The 17,459-nt window shown below is 43.8% G+C and overlaps 1 protein-coding gene across 1 annotated transcript in view; it reads left to right on the forward strand.

Moving 5' to 3' along the window:
• FGD1 (FYVE, RhoGEF and PH domain containing 1) overlaps nt 1–17,459 on the forward strand; it is an 854,635-nt gene that overhangs the window by 722,972 nt on the left and 114,204 nt on the right. The window contains exons 13-14 of the mRNA XM_044089056.1: nt 1,964–1,994; nt 3,524–3,628. Coding sequence (XP_043944991.1) covers nt 1,964–1,994; nt 3,524–3,628 — 136 coding nt within the window. The remainder of the gene's footprint in view (nt 1–1,963; nt 1,995–3,523; nt 3,629–17,459) is intronic.

The raw sequence follows: 17,459 nt of genomic DNA on the forward strand, positions 1-17,459 counted from the left end.
TTTGCTCCCTTCCAACAATCCTGTGTCCTGTGTCTCTGTATTTACTAATACTGAGATGGCCTATAACAATGGGGTGAGTATTTCAGTCTCTGTAATTCTTCAGTTTGTGGAAAAAACTAATTGCACTTTATGATCTGCTCGGCACGCAGTCAGAACACAGGTCAACCTGTTACACCAGATATACTTTTGATCATTTGTGTATGACCTGTATATTTACAATTTTAGTAAAGTGAGTATATTTAACCGCATTCACCACTTTTTTAATTATGAACAATGCTATTGAAATTCCTTTTGATAGTACCTGGAATTAGTGCAACTGAGAATAAAAAATGATCAAGGAATCACTGAAACTGCACTCATGTAAACTGTGAAATGTCTATAAATACAACTTACTTTCCTTGGAAAGTACATTTTGAAGGATCCATGTGACTCATCAAAGTAAAGCTTCTCAACAGTAAGGTGTTCATATTGGCCTCATTGAGACAAATGCCTACCATAATTACAGGTGACTGCCCAAACAGTGTTTTTTGCAGGGTGCCAGCCCCACCACATCACTCATGGGGGGATCTCACCCTCCTGTTATACCTCCCTTACTTATATAAGCTCTGCTTGCGTAACATTTCGCAAAATGGAAAACACCCAGAAAGGATGGAAAGTGAACCTTAAGAGCAATCTCACAAAATAGCTGAAAAGTATTCCAGGGCCGGATTTGTGAAGTGTTGCATTTTAGTACATCTGCATTCTGATGTCTCAAGTCTGCATTCTGATGTCTCAGTGATTTGAATTCTGTCTCTTAAATTATTTTTTTTATTATGACTGATTTGAAGCATATTAAAACATTTGTCTTTCATTGTCATCATCATCATCTTTCGGGTTTTCCCGTTAGGGTTCGCCACAGCGGATCATCTGTTGCCATTTCTTCCTATCCTCTGCATCTTGCTCTGTCACACCATCCGCCTGCATGTCCTCTCTCACCACGTCCATAAACCTTATCTTAGGCCTTCCTTTTTTCCCCTCTTACCTGGCAGCTCCATCCTTAGCATCTTTTTCCCAATATACCCATCATCCCTCCTCAGCACATGTCCAAACCAACACAATCTCGTCTCTCTTGCTTTGTCTCCAAACTGTCCAACATGAGCTGACCCTCTAATATACTGATTCCTAATCCTATCCATCTTAGTCACACCGAGTGCAAATCTCATCTTTAACTCTGCCACATCCAGCTCTGACTCCTGCTGTTTTTTCAATGCCACTGTCTCCAACCCGTATAACATAGCTGGTCTGACTAGCCTCTTTTAGACCTTCCCTTTCACTGTTACTGGTACCCGTCTGTCACAAATCACTCCTGACACTCTTCTCCACCCATTCCACCCTGCCTGTACTCTCTTCTTCACCTCTCTTCCACATTCACCATTACTCTGAACTGTTGATCCCAAGTACTTAAACTTGTCCACCTTTACTAACTACTCCCTGCATCCTCACCATTCCTCTACCCTCCCTGTCATTTACACACATATATTCTGTCTTAGCCCTGTTGACCTTCATTCCTCTGCTCTCTAGAGCATAATCTCCACCTTTCCAGAGTCTCCTCAACCTGATTCCTACTCTCACTACAGATCACAATGTCATCTGCAAACATCATAGTCCACGGGGCCTCCTGTCTGATCTCATCTCTCAACCTGTCCATCACCACTGCAAATAAGAAAGGTCTCTGAGATGATCCTTGATGTAATCCCACCTCCACCTTAAACAGATCTGTCACTCCCACTGCAGTCCTCACCACTGTCACACTACCCTCGTACATATCCTGTGCCACTCTTACATACTTCTCTGCCACTTCCGACTTTGTCTTTCATTGTGTGATGTAGTATTTAAACCTGCAGTTTCTACAGTTGCCTTGGCTGTAAAGTGGTAGCCATTTGAAGAAACTGTGCTTATTTTTCCTTGTCCGCTTTTATTTCAGAACTGAAGAAGAGAAGAAGGACTGGATCCAGGTAAGTCATTTGTAGCATTTGGTTAGCCTCCTCTAATGATTGTGTTCACTTTGTCACACTTGGTACAAAGAGAACCGTAACTTTAGCTGTGTGTCATAAGAAGAATTAGCTCTTTATGTATAATTTTTGAGGCATTTTCATATAACTGGGAAATGGTGTAAGATTTAATACTACAGCCGTAAAGCAAGGTTGGATCCAAGCCCTTCTTTTTTCTTTATGCTAACACACTGCCCCCATGTTGTATAGGGTTGTTTAAATACTACCCTCCCCATATACATACACACAAAAATGCTCAGTTTAATGTATATGCAAAGGCCTTCTCACATATAGTGTAAATGTAACTCCCTTAAGTGCTTTTATTCACAACTGCAATGTGTGCTACGTTAAGAATTCTTTGTTTCCTTAATGGACTGCCATTATATTGCACACAAAGAGATTTTGGCCTTTTATTTTATGCTAGTGTGTTTGGCTTCAGTCACCTTGCTTTGTCATTTCTTATTATTCTTTGCAGGAGCCCCTCTGGTTCATAGTACAGGGTACAACTGCTGCATAATACAAGCTTCATCTGTTATGTAATCTACTATTTAGAATTTTTTCTGTCACCGGAGAATGCATGGTCCTGCATTGTGGAGAGAGAGTTTTGAATGTCACTAGTTCTTATTTCTTGTGTCTTTTATAGCCCCATATTGTTGCTGAGTATTGTGGGATTCAGAGCATTCTGACAGTATTTACACATTGCCTTGGAAGTCAGACACCTCTCTTCCTTTTCCTTTGTTGTATTGTTTTTCCTTTTCCTTTGTTGTATTGTTTTTCCTTTTCCTTTGTTGTATTGTTTTTCCTTTTCCTTTGTTGTATTGTTTTTCCTTTTCCTTTGTTGTATTGTTTTAAAGTATCTGCTTCCCAAAGGTGGCACAAAGAAATGGCATACATCAGCAACACTGATGACCTTGTTCACAGTGGGCCAAGGTGTCAGTAATGTGGCCCAGAGCTTGAGTGAGTAAATGAAATACAGAACTTTTTCTTTAGGAGGGTGAATTTGTGTTTCTTGTACACATTACTGTATTGTTTGTGGAGGCTGTGGATTGCATATATCAGCACTAGTTAGGGCAGATATAACATCATGTGGAGAAATTTGACTACTGCAAATAGGAAAATGTCAGCTTCACGGAGTGATGGCAGCCTTGTTCATGTCAGAACTTTGGCCTCATCTGTACCATTAAAGTAACAGGGCCTCTTCAGTGGCTGCAGCCAAGCATGCGGGAAATTTTGGTGAAGGTGGACTATCCCAGTCATCAAACTGAATAAATAAAGATATAGGTCTGCTATGGTGTGAGCAGAGGTAGTAAGGTTTGCACAAAAGGCAGGCTGAACTATAGACAAAGTGATACTAGCAAATCTTTCTACATTTTTTATATTTCTATACAGGTATATGATGAATTTCTGGTTAAAAAGACTTGCAGTTTTTTTTAACATCATAAATAAATAGACTTACTGATCATGAAGTACTTGTTTTCTTCTCCATTTTTCAGGCTATCCAGCTGACAATTCAGAAACATGAACAGACTCTAGAGACATTCAAGTTCATAAATGTGTCCTTCAGGGATGAGGAAGAAAGGACCCCTCCAAATTCACCAGTAAGTAAAAGTAAACTTTGCTTTTGTATGGGAGCATTGAAGTTTCCTGGCATTGTCAGATGGCAGTAACTGTACTTTTTAAAACAATAGGAATTAATTTTACAGCATGCATATAATCATTTTCACTCTGGTTAAGGATTCAGCTGTACATAAATAGACTATGGACAAGGGCATTTTTTTGGTGTAAAGGAAGATGTTCTTCGTGTTTCACTGTTGCAGTCATCACATTTGGGTTATCCTTGCCAGGGTAGCACTCGGCCAGCCCGAATACCAGAGACTTAGTATTTCTGCGTCGGTTGCTGTCGCTTGAGGACTGACGTCAGGTTGTCATGAGTATAAAGAAAGGCAGCCGACACCATTACATCAGTCTTTCTTGCCCTGGAGCTCGAAGCAGAAGCTGTTCGCACGACGAGTGCCGGTCGGCCGCTACCTGAATTTTCATCTACAAAATTGAAGTTGAAGTCTTCTAAAGCTAAGTACCCCGTTGGGGATCCTTTTTTCTTACACTAACCGGTGTCAGAAAAAGTTAATTGTCTCGCCTGTGGAAAGCAAATACCACACCGAGACTTCCACTCACACTCCATCAGTTGTTTAGGCCCAGACCACGACATCCCCCGTAATCGCTTCTGTGCTTTGTTCACCGCCAGAACTGTCTATCATCAGGCCCTTATTGTAGCCAGATTTTTTTTTTTGTTTACAGTCCTCGAATTTCGATATGGCTTTGGTAAGCCATCTGATCTTCTGAAAAAACATAAAGATAAAGACAGAGACAGACCGCACAGGTCCAAACCTATCAACGATGCTTCCGTTAAGCTAGTTGTCAGTCCTCCAGTACTCAGTGAGGTGCTTTCGCATCCCCTAATGCCTGCTTCAGTTGATTCGCAGGCCGCTACCGAGACCCTTTTGGAATCTGGTATGTCACAAAACGCTTCACCTAAGGATCCTGCAGTCGTCTCTACCTTGGATATGTCCGGAGCCGCTGAGCAGGCACCGGCTTCCAAGGAAGCACTACCGAATCTTGACACAAATCGACGTCTACTTTCAGGACTACCGTTCTTTCAAAAATGACCAAGTTTCTTAGACCTAGGGTTCAAACCATACCCAAAAAACTGATAACCCACTCTCAGGTGCCTGTTACCTTGCCTCAGAATCAATTTCTTAAAATGAGGGAAGACCTTATCATGCCGATCAGGGGAAGCCAAGTTACCCCCTCCAAACGGAAGAGAGATCTGTCCCCTGCAGTTTTGTCTGAACAAGAGTCAGGTGAATCTGATGTATCTGAGTATGAAGACATGCACCTCCCCCTCCACTTATGAGGATTCTGATGCAGAGGATTCTATTCCTTCAGCCTCTCCCCCAGAGAATTTTTCTTTTGGGGAAACCCTGCATACTTAGACTGCTGAGTCCTACACTAAGGCACTGTATGAGCACATTCACTCATGCATGAATCGTGCCATCCCAGATAGAACCAAGATGCTCTCCTCCAAAAAAAGGAAGGCAATCTGGTGGTCTCCTGCCATAAACAAACTTTACAACAAAAGGAAGAAACTGTTGCAGAAAAGAGGAAAATCCCACGATGCAAAAATTTTCCTTACCAGCCTCACTAAGAAGCTGAGATCCCTCGTAAAATCCTCCAAAGCTAGTTACAAAAATAAAGTTGCCAAAGATTCCAAAGACAACCACAAGGCATTCTATAACTATGTCAAGAATCTAAATGGCAATGCTCAAATCTGCACTGAGCTACAACAGAATGGCATTAAATATACTGATCCCAAGGATATTGCCAATATCCTGGCAGATCGATTCAGTGCCAACTTCACCCCCCACCCCTTAAATGGCCCATCTCAATACAGGAAGATTGCCAAATTCCGATAATGGCCACACAGGTAAAAAAAAAAAAACAGTCTCCAAAGCTAAGAATACAGCATCCATGGGACCAGATGACATCCTGGGCTGTGTACTACATGAACTACAACATGAACTGGCACCTCACCTAAGTGTCATGTTTAATCATACCCTCACCTCAGGCTTTGTGCCCACTGAGTGACGCACAGCTACAGTTATCCCACTCCACAAGGGAGGATCCACCTTGGATCCCGGGAACTTCCCCCCATCAGTCTGACGAGCCTGATCTGCAAGGCCATGGAACGTATTATCATGGAACTTATAAACAAAGATATTGGCAACCTTCAAACACTAGACCCCCACCCAGTTTGGGTTTGTGAAGGGCCGATCTTGTCTCCTGAACCTGATTGACTTCTTCAGATCAGTCTCCAGAGCCGTGGATGAGGGTAAGGCAGTCCACACAGCCTATTTGGACCTCGCCAAGGCCTTTGACACTATCCCCCCCTCTCTGGAATCATAGATAAACTTACTAAACTCGGCATTAATCCCTACATCACTCGATGGGTTGCCAACTGGCTTACTGACAGAACCCACACTGTAAAAGTAGCTGACTCCAAATCCAGCTCCAGACAAGTGACAAGTGGAGTACCTCCGGGTTCAGTCCTGGGACTGCTCTTGTTTGGCATCTACTTCTCTGAAGTACAGGCCAACACTAAGGGACTCTGGCTAACAAAGTTCGCAGATGACTGCAAACTGGGAGCCATTACTGAATCCCCAAATTATGTGGATACTCTACAAAAGGGCCTTACAGAAACAGATGCTTGGTGCCAGAGCCACGGGCTCAAGCTCAATGCCAAGAAATGTATAGTTATCCCCTTTGGGAAAAAAACATGTACCCATGAATTACCACATATGTGGCAGTACACTAAACACTGAAAGTTTGATAAGAGACTTAGGGACACAAGTGGACAGTGATCTCACCTTCGATAACCACATCGCCACAACAGTCAGGAAATCCTTCTATGTGGCACACCTCATCACTAAGGGCTTTTCATCCAGAAAAAAGGAGGTCATTGTCCCACTGTACTCATCCCTCATTAGACCCATTGTAGAATACAATGCCCCATTTGGTATGTACCTCTCAAGACATCTGCAACAACTGGAAAGGCCACAGAAATGCGTCACTAAAAGAATCACAGGCCTAAAGCAGATTCCCTATGCTGACCATCTAAAAAAACTCCACCTTTTCTCTGTTGCATATTGTCTACTCAGAGGCGATCTCTGCTTAACATACAAGGCCATGTCAAACCCAGAGCTGTTGGACATGCTACACTTTACGAAATTCCAATCCCTGAGAGCCACACGCTCCAGGGATCTAAACTTTGCATCACAATAAACAAAACATGCTGGAAGGATAGGTTCCTGACCTAGAGACTCAGCAGACTCTGGAATAGACTGCCCATACATGTCAAGCAGAGCGTCTCCTTGGCCCTCTTCAAAAGGAACCTTGGATGGGAGAAAGGAAATTCACCCCGGGGATCACATCAGTCGCCCTGCTAGACAGGGGTCCAGGGAAGTAAATAGTGTGGAAAGAAATAGCCAGGGAATTTTTATGGCTAGGCCTATGTAGACCCTAGGGCCAATAGCTTAGTACCAACCTATGAACTTTCAGGGAGCATTTGGGAGAGTCATGACTACCCTCAGTCTAAAAAGAGACTAAAGGAATTCCTAGATCTTCCACAACACAGACCTTTGGCCATCCCCTCAGTCCTGGATGTTGTGGAGGATGTTTTCCTTGAATCCAGCCTGACTCCTGAAGGCCCTACCTCATGCTCCCAAAAAAACAGACCGGTACTATAGAGTCCCTGACTCTCATAAATATTCCAACAGGTGACCCTGAGGTCATTTCTCAAGGACCAAAAGGGATTAAAGCAGCCTCTGCTAAGAATCCCACCCCCTCAGACCGGGATTTCCTAGCTTTGAACAGATGGGGTAAAAAAGTATACACCTCAGCTACTCTTGCTCTCAGGACACTAAATTGTCAGTTCCATATGCTGGAATTTCAGCAACATACCTTGGAACTCCTTAAACAAAACATTTCTTCCTTTCCTGCCTGAGCAGAATCTAAAGATTTACAAGAGTTAATGCATTCTGCAAGTCAAGTAACTAAACATACCTTGCACTGTGGTTTTCATGCCCTAGAAGCTTCTGGATCTCTCATTCGAAGATGTGCATTGCTTAAGGAACAACCCCTGCCAGACCATGGCAAATCTAAATTGTTGGATGCCCCCTTGCACAAAGATAGCTTATTTGGCACTAAGGCAGAAGAGGTCTTAAAAAAGATGGAAAAAAAAAGCAAAATCTATGCAAACTGTTAAGGATTTCTTACAGGTCCAGCAGGCATTGTCCTTCCAAACACTGGTCCTTTCCTACTCCAAGTAAACTAGCCCAGCCTAGCCCCCCCCCCCCCCCACCAGACAGCAACCCCAGGGAATGCAGAGATCTAAGCAGTGGACTACCTCTATTTCAAAACCAGGGAGTTCTAAGCCACCCCCTTATGGTAAGATCTCACAATGACTCACCACCTCCACCCCCTCCCTTTGCCCACCTTCACTTACTCCTAGGAGGAAAACTCTCCTTTCACTCAAGCACCTGGACCACCATTGTGCCTCAGGGATACAAATTCTCCTTCCACACCCTTCCAACCTCAGAAGGGTTCCCAGATCTACCACCAAATCAGTGAGCGGAGGCTCAAAAGCAAATCCTTTCTCTGCTTTCTGTTAGGGCAGTAGAGTATATTCCTGCAGAACAGATAGGCCAAAGCTTCTACTCAAGACTTTTTCTGGTGCCCAGAAAAGAGGGCACCTGGCACCCCATCCTCAGTCTATCCATTCTAAACATCTTCCTGGTGATCCCAAAATTCAAAATGCTCACCCTCCAGCAGCTGCTACCCATGCTGTCTGAGGACACTTGGCTAGCCTCCCTAGATCTAAAAGAGGCCTACCTCCACATTCCTATCAGGGAATCATGCAAGAACCATCTCCGCTTCAGGGCAGGATCTCAACACTTTCAGTTCTCTCCACTTCCCTTTGGCTTATCTACTGCTCCCAGAGTTTTCACAAAATGTCTGGCTCCAGATATTGCCTTTTGCAGAGAAAGAAATATTCAAATTTACCCATACTTAGACGATTGTCTTATACAGGCAGATAGCCAGGAAAAGCTGCTCAAGCACCTGGCCTTTGTAAAGACCCTACTAAGCTCCCTAGTGTACAATATCAACAAAAATAAATCCAAACAGGTGCCCACCCAAATGATTATCTTCCTGGGAGCAAGTCTGGGCACAGCATCCCAGATGTCATACCTTACACCAGAAAAACAAATTTTCCTGACAGGCTACTTCTCTCAACTAGCCACCAGGCCCCAGCTGTCTGCAAGGAAGATCCTACAAGCTCTGGGGTTCATGGCATCTTGCATACTACTCATTCCATATGGCAGACTGCATATGAGAAAACTTCAATGTTACCTAAAGAGCCTATGGGGTCAACACTCTCAAGACCTGAACACTCTTCTACCTATTTCCTTGCCTCAGAAAGGATTTTCTTTGGTGGGCAATGGCATGCTTCCACAACAAAGGACTGCCCTTCTTCCCACACCCACCACCTAGACCCCCACCACAGATGCATCAGACTACGCTTGGGGTGCATACCTGGATGGCAAGTGCATACAGGGCCAATGAAGCCCACAGCAAATCACCATGCAAATCAGTCAGAAAGAGATGATGGCTGTGCAGCATGCCTTGATAGCTTTCAAACCCCTTCTCTCTCCAGGGGTTCTCCTAATCAAAACAGACAACACCACTGTGATGTGGTACATCAGCAAGCAGGGAGGGACACACCCCTAACCTCTGTGCATGCTGGCCATGACCCTTTAGCACACAGCCTTTTCCGTGCAACTTCACCTGTTAGCACAATTCCTACCAGGTTCTCTCAACTCTGGCAGACCATTTAAGCAGAAATCTTCTGGACACACATAAGTGGCAACTCAACAGAAGTAACTTCACCCTAATAACACAGAAATGGGGAATGCTGAAGGTCTACCTCTTTGCCTCCCACACTAACCATCAGCTCAGCAAATTCTGCACCAGGGATCATCACTGCATGGCTTGGAAAGTGGATGCCCTTTCCTTCCCCTGGGTCAGTCTATCGGTCTATGCCTTTCCTCCCCTACCTCTCATCCATGAGTACTGCTCAAAATAGGGGAGGAAAAACCAAGGACCATTCTTTTTGCTCCAGACTGGTCCAGACAACACTGGTACCCCTTGCTGTGTAGCATGTCCCCGCTGCCTCCATGGCATCTTCCTCAGATTCCAAACCTTCTGACCCAGAGGGAAGGGGAAATCTTTAATCCCCAATTGCAGACACTCAGTTTGGCAGCTTGGCTTATTCCCTAACCCTGAACCAATCGGCCATCTTCAGTAAACAGGTTCTGGATGTTATCCATGAGGCCAGACATCCTAGCACCAGAAAGACTTATGCAGATAAATGGAAAAGGTTCTGTACCTGGATCCAGGCTAAGGGAGCCAGTATGGCACAACCCCCCATCCCTCTCATCCTGGATTACTTAGTTGACCTAAAACACAGTAATCTCTCTTTTTTCCTCTATAAAAGTTCATGCCTCTGCCATTTCTGCTCATTTTCCCACTGAGCAGCCCCTTCTCTCACACCCTTTGATCAAACAGTTCCTCAGAGGGGCTAGCAGTTTGAGGCCCCCCAAAAGGGCTCCAACACCAGCTAGGGACCTTAACTTTGTCTTGGAAAAGCTCACACTGCCCCCTTTCGAACCAGCTTCTTCTGCAGCACTGAAATTTCTCCCCTGGAAGACAGCATTCCTTCTGGCCATCATTTCAACCAGAAGAATCTCTGAGTTGCAAGCACTCGTGGCTGTGGAACCCTTCATCATCTTCCATGCAGACAGGGTATCCCTCAAAAGTAACTCATCCTTCATGCCCAAGGTAGTGTCCAGTGTGACTCTCAACCAATCCATTCATTTGCCCACATTTTTTCCTAATCCCCAGAACAAAGGGGAAAGGATTCTTCACTCTCTAGATGTGCACAAACAGCCCAGATTCAATCTGGACAGGAATAAATCCTTCAGAAAGTCTGATCAATTGCTGCTTAGCTTTGCTACAGGGGCAGAAGGCAAAGCCATCTCCAAGCAATTTCCAAATGCATCCATTTCTGCTACAAACAGCATGGAAAGCCTCCCCCAAGGGGGACAGGACACACTCCAACAGAGCAGCCTCCACCTCTGCTGCTTTCCTCAGAGGAGTCCCCACCAGGGACATCCTGGAGGCTGCCACCTGGAGATCTATTCGCACTTTTACCAAGCATTACCATCTGCCTCTCTTCTCCAAATCCAGGGCAGGGTTTGCCTCAGCAGTCTTGCAGGGCATCCTAGCCAAAACCTAGTTTCCTTGACTGAATCCACCCATTTCCTCATCTTTGGGAATCTACTCAAATGTGATGACTGCAACAGTGAAACATGAAGAACATAGTACAGTTGTGTACACTTACCATAGATGTAGATGTTCAAGTTATATTCACTGTTGCAGGTTCCCTCCCTCCATCCCACTTTCTCTCTCTCCTTTTATTACCATTCTTTCTTGTTGTTCTCCTTTCCTTACAAGGACATATTGGTATTTATTTTCCACTGGTGGGGTTCTTCCTCCAGAACCTGGCCTCCTACTTTGGGGGCTCCTGACAGGTTAGGGCAAGAAAAACTGATGTAATGGCGTCGGCTGCCTTACTTTATACTACTGACGATCTGACATCAGTCCTCAAGCGACAACAATCGATGCAGAAATACTAAGTCTCTGGTATTCAGGCCGGCCGAGGGCTACCCTGGCAGGGATAACCCAAATGTGATGGCTGCAACAGTGAATACATGCGAACATCTACATTTGTGTACACAACTGTACTTTGTGATCCATAGTATGTCCCCTCTAGTTTTTTCTTCCCCTGCCTGTTTCCAGTGGATCCTGATGGATCATGTTTCTTTAGTTGACTATGACTATTTGACCCATTGTCATTTATGCTTCCTGTTATTATTCTATGTTTTTATTGAAGAACTGCCAATCCATTGCAGTCAGATGTATTCCTGTTTTAACATGTTTACTACTCTGTTTTTTAGGAAAGCCAAGTAATGTTTTCATGTAGATCACTGTTATTGTACTACATTGATTTCTGCTCAAGGAGGCCTGACATCTAACTCAACTTCAGGAGATGAGCAGCTTCTTCCTCAGGGCTTGATGGCCTCCCTGTGAGACATCACTATATCTGTATGACAGAAACAGGCACCTGACTACACCACCTTTAGTTCTTTTTTACCAAAGTGCAAGTCACTTTAATAACCTGCTATGCATTGACAGGTCTATGGCTTTGGCCTCCTCAAAAACTACCATTACTAGTTTACCTTCTTGCTGTTTGGCTTGGTTACTTTTGTCAGGGAATTCACAAAGTGCCTAGTTTCAACAGTCATATACTGCAGAACCTAGAGAATTCATATTGACCCATATCTAGATGACTGCTAGATTCAGCCTTAGTCTCAGGAGGAGGAGAAGAGTACAGTTTACATCAGACTACTTTCAGGCCTTAAGGTTCTCCTTCAACCTCTCCAAGTCAAGAAAACACTGTACAGGCGAGTGATTTTCCTGGAAACCCTATTGATTCCGGCTGCCAGAATGCCTTCTTTCATTGGGGACGCTAGAGTTCCTGACAGAATATTTCCAGGTCATTGCCTTGAAGCCCAGTGTGACTACTAAAGAATTCCATCGGGGAGCTGCTGTGTGGCTTAGAGGAAGAAGACTATGTTGCAGGTGACTGAAGGCCAAGTATCTGCTTGGGCACCTGTCTGAGCTGGTGAGGGAGGATGGCAGTGAGCAGCTACTGCCTGCTTTGCCAGTCCTGTGGAGAGGGATGCAATTCTGGCTTTTCACATGGGGGACACCTAGTTTGAGCGCTGGCTGTCTACCCCGTGGAGCCTGGGTCTGTTTACACTACCCTGCCATGTGTAGTCACATTATGAGCCAAGGGGAACCCTCAGGTAGCTCTAATAAAGTTCAGATGAGCCACTGAAGGGAAGGGAATGTGCTCTTTTAGGGTAAGAGGGTAGGCTGACACACACAGGGCAAGCAAGGCAGGCCTGCTTCCTACCACTCGACCCTTGCCACAAGCGGCTGAGCTCATGGGGCATTCTCAGGCAGGAATAAATGGAATGTAGTGTTGTCACCTGCTCAGGATTGCCCAGGTTCTGTGGTTGTGGAACAAATAGACTAGTTGGGGTGCAGGTGGAGGTAAGGGAATTTCTGAGGGGGGGTAGTTTAAATGACTTCCACTGTCCTAGTTGTACCCCTGGCAAAGCTATAAACTCCAGTGGTATACCAGAAATACATGAAATCAACAAGATAATCATGAAAAGGAGATCTCTGGTCTGCTGTGCATCTGACAGGAGTTGGAGTGATGGCCCAACCAGCTAAGCAAAACATAGGTGTATCTTTCAAATGGGACCTACAGAGATTAACAAATTCTTCAAATGTGGCCTGGGGTCCATTCAGTGAGCCTTAATGTCCAGAGCAAGTAGGACCATTCTTTCAGAAAACAGCATGTCTGTATTTTAAAGTAATAATGTCTCTGATCCTAGCATTTAAGTCATTTAAACCTATCTCTAAGAAAAGGGTGCTTCAAGATGTAACCAGCAGCACAACAGTCAAGCCAGAACTTGGTTGCATCCCCATACGGTCTGGCAGTGATAACTTGGGAAGTAACCTAGCAGTATCAGGTGACCTTAAAAGTAGTCTAAATCCCATTTCAGCTGAACTTGGTGGTGGACCCATCTGAGCAGATCAGCACTGGATACCGATGAGTGGATGTGACCCAAGGATACATTCCCACAGCTAGTTCACAGTTGGGGAGTTCTAATAACAGAGATGATTTCTTTTTTAGCAAGGAATAATTGAGGAAGTTCTGCTACAGAGCATGGCACATACAGGCTTTGGAAGTGAATGCTTTCTTCAAGCAGACAGGTCTGATTCTGTATATAGTCCCTTTGGTCCCCCTTCTCCCCAGGGGGACTTGGAAGGGAAGGGGTTGAAAGATGCTGCTAAAAACATCCTTTAGACCCAAGCAGCAGTGGTTCCCCTATTCATACAGCTGCCTAAAGGTGAAACCTTTCACACTGCCTATTAATCTGGACCTCTTTAAAAAAGGTAGTGAGAGTCCTCATACACCCCAACCTGGAGATCCTCCATTTAACAGCTTAAATGATGTGGTGCTTCTCCCCTACAGAGGACATGCTGAATATCCTGACAGAGACAAAAAGCCTACTACCGGGAACTCGTACTAGACAAGTGGGAAGAGATTCACTGTCTGATGCCAGAGAAAGAATCAAGACCCCATTTTGACCTTGGTGTCTTTGATTCTGTGGTTTCTCTATGAATATTTCACTTCAGGGCTAGCACAAGCCTCAGTGAAGGTGCATCTGTCAGCCACTTCAGCCTGCGTACCAGTATGAACCTATGAACCTATGGTAGGATCTTTTACGTACATAGGTAAATGCTAGGCTTATTGTCCTTGCAGGCCATTTTAAACCTAGTCAATTCCCTTTTTTGTGCTCACATTAACCTATGCCATGTGGTTAGAGGTCTAACACAAATGTACTTTCTGCAGCAGCAAGCTCACAGATTAAGGTTGGTATTTTGTATGTGTAAACTTTCTGGGCCCTGCCACAGCTGTGTGTCGCATACATCCTCTGTTTTGTCAAGCAGGACACCAAGCATTACTGTCTGGAGAAACTGGAATGCTTTCTGCAGAAGCAGAACCTAGACTTGTGTGGAACCACATCTAGATGTACTAGATTGCCATATTGTTTTTGCCTTTCAACTTAGAAACTCTGCATAACAGTTTGTTTTCAGTCAGTAGTCCCAGCGACATGAAGAAATACCTCCATGAATATGATTGTGAGAAGCCCAGGAGTCTGTCTGACCATCAAGTGACTGATGCCAGACTTTCATTTCTTAGAAACTTGGTTCCAGTGTTTGCTCATCTGTTACCTAAGTAAATGAACTGGTCAACAGGCAATTTTGAACCATGACCACAGACAGACAAATATAATATGGAGAATTAAACAGTGCAAGTACCACTACAATACACACACTCTCTCCACACATCCACCTGGCAAAAATAAGTATAACTGTGGCCTTGCTATTTTTTTCTCGTCCGTTTTGTTCACTAAGGCTTTTCCATGTCCTTCAGTCTTTCTATCCTGTGATGTCTTCAGCTCTGACAAAACACTGAGTTCTGTGTCAGGAAGTCAGAAAGGTGGACTAGTTCAAGATTCCTTGGGTTACCATTTGTGACACACATTTTGGGGAGTGACATTTTTTTCTCCTGACTATTATCTGCAAGCTCCCTGAGTTTTCCCCTTGAAGATTCATTGACTGGATATCGATCATAAGCTTTTAGGACACATCACAAGGAACTACCTCTTTTTACCCTGATATAGTTTAGCTGAGATCTGCTGTTACTCTCCAGCTAACACCCGAGAAGTGTTTTGCAACAGACATGCCAGGAGTTATTTTTTGTCAAGATGTTCTGCTATTGTTGGTTCTTGTCTCCCTGCAGGATCTTTTCTAGGAACTGCATTGCAAGTACTCATCATTTTTAACACTGTCCTGCGGTGACTGAAATTGTTGTTATGGATTTAGGGGGGTTGCAGGCCTGCTGTCTGCACTCAGTTGAGTACATCTTTAGCATCTCTCAGAAAAAATATGGCATTGTGAGACTAGAATATGTGTACAACTTTCTAATCAAGTTTGTATAACATAGCTGTGAACATAGCTCACTTCGATGTGTGTGTTTGCTCATTTCAAAACAGGAATATTTTATAGCGGAGTGCAATTGCTTGTATTTGTTAAGGATGTAAGGGGAGACTTTTAAAGAGGTGTATATGTTTTAAAATGTGAGGCAGTTGCAAAGTAACATTTTTTGGCTGCATTCCTGGGATGGTCAGACAGCAGTTATCCCAGGGTACCCTTTCCTCCTACCCTGTCAACAAGCGGTATCTGCGTCAGTCTTGCTTTCACTAAAATTAGTCACTTCTTGTGCCCCATTTCTTGCCACACCACCACAGCATGTAGAACATATTTTGTCATCTGCTGTAGTTTCTACCTTTGTCTCATAACCACCTCTAACTGTGTTGGGCATTGGTATTCATAGCTGTCAGCACTGTTAATTGTAACTGAGAACTTGGAATACACATCTCCCCTAAGTAAAAGGCTCATGATTCAACAAGTGGTAATATTCCGTACCTCTGTACTTAATGCTTTCCCTTCTGCTGAAGAGTGAATATTTTGTACATTGTGCCCTTTGGTGCAGCAGGACCTGAACTTCCTAAGATTGCAGTCACTCAGGCTGCTGTGACAGACACATTGTTGAGTTTTTTGTAGGGTATTGTTTCATTTGCTTGATGTTTGTCACTTCATTCTGGCATGTTATGTTCCTTGCCTGACAGTATCCGTTAACTGTTTAATGTCACAGGAAGATAGGATTTGTCATTCTCTGAACAGGCCATATCAAGCTCCAGTCCCCGATTGTATTCAGTGGTTGTTTCCGTTATTTGGGAAGTCGAAAGGATTTCATCACTCCAGTCTGCACATCCAGACTTCTGGATAAGGTAGACAAGTACAGGTTTGCATTTTTGACCACCCACCATCCAGCTGTGAAATTTCCTTGCTTTCATTTTTTTACCATCTGGCTTTGCTGGGCCAGGCCTTTGCAGTTGTAAAAGGTCATCTTTGAAATGAGGAGATTCCTGTTGCTGCTTCTGGGACAAGGTACAGTGAATTTTAATGTATTTACTACAGCAGTGAGACTGCCAGTAGCAATACTGGAATTAATATCCGTTTGCAATACAACTCCTTTTATATCTTAACTACTTAAGATTGCATAAAACTACTGACATCACTGACTAGTTTAGCTATCTAGTTCATATGGTTTGGGCTGTGCAGAGTATTATCCTGAGACAGTTAAATCTGAAATCTTTTCTATCAGTAACCAGAGTAATTGTGGCACTCTGAGTACAGATGTTTCATAAAATCAGACATTTAGGGCCATATCTGTCATGCAGGCTGGCTTCATTTTTATGGTCATAGGTCTCCATAAGACCTTTTTTTTTTATTTTACATAATATTTCTTCATGGGGACAATTCCCAGCTTTGAATTCTTCTCTCTGGACTGTCAGCAGTCCAGACCGTTATTCTGACAAAGTCATTAAACCAGACAAGTGCTCGTGGGTCACCCCTGAAAGAGACAGTTTTAAATAACTGGTAAACAAACAAAAACAATTGAAGACCTATGTACTCACCAAGTGCATAGTACTGCCAGTGCCTGTCTTGCTGAGACAGAAGCTTGTCATCTTTCCCTTCTTGGACAGCATAGAGAAATGTATGACTTTAATGGGAATCAAACCCTCCCCCCTTTATAGTCTTTGGGGAGGTACCACTTTTCTAAGCCATGACCCAAAGCTTCAGCACCACTTGCAGTGTCAAAATAAAATTAGACCCTAGGTGAGGACAGCTTTACCAACAGTTTCCTAGGTACTGAGTGAGCTGCAGATTCCAATTTAACACACAACTCGTTTGATTCTGTCTCTATTCCACAACAATTGCACTGTCACCTGAATCCTGAATTTTTAGTTTTTGGCCTTCACAACTTTCTCTGGAAGTCATCTGATTGTACATCCAACACCGTGTCTATAAAAACAGCCTTTGTGCATCATCCTTTAGCAGTCTTTTCAACAATTTCAAATTATGTTCCTTATTATTAATTTGGCTTTTTTCTTTTTTTAAAAGGTAATGGTCTCTTTGACTTGTAATGCCCTTGAAATGCTGAAACATATCTGATTCCTGCTTCCATTCAAGTTAATCTCTGCT

The sequence above is a fragment of the Protopterus annectens genome, chromosome 12.part0 (genome assembly GCF_019279795.1).
Source record: "Protopterus annectens isolate FY-2018-M chromosome 12.part0, PAN1.0, whole genome shotgun sequence".
NCBI classification, from domain to species: domain Eukaryota; kingdom Metazoa; phylum Chordata; order Ceratodontiformes; family Protopteridae; genus Protopterus; species Protopterus annectens.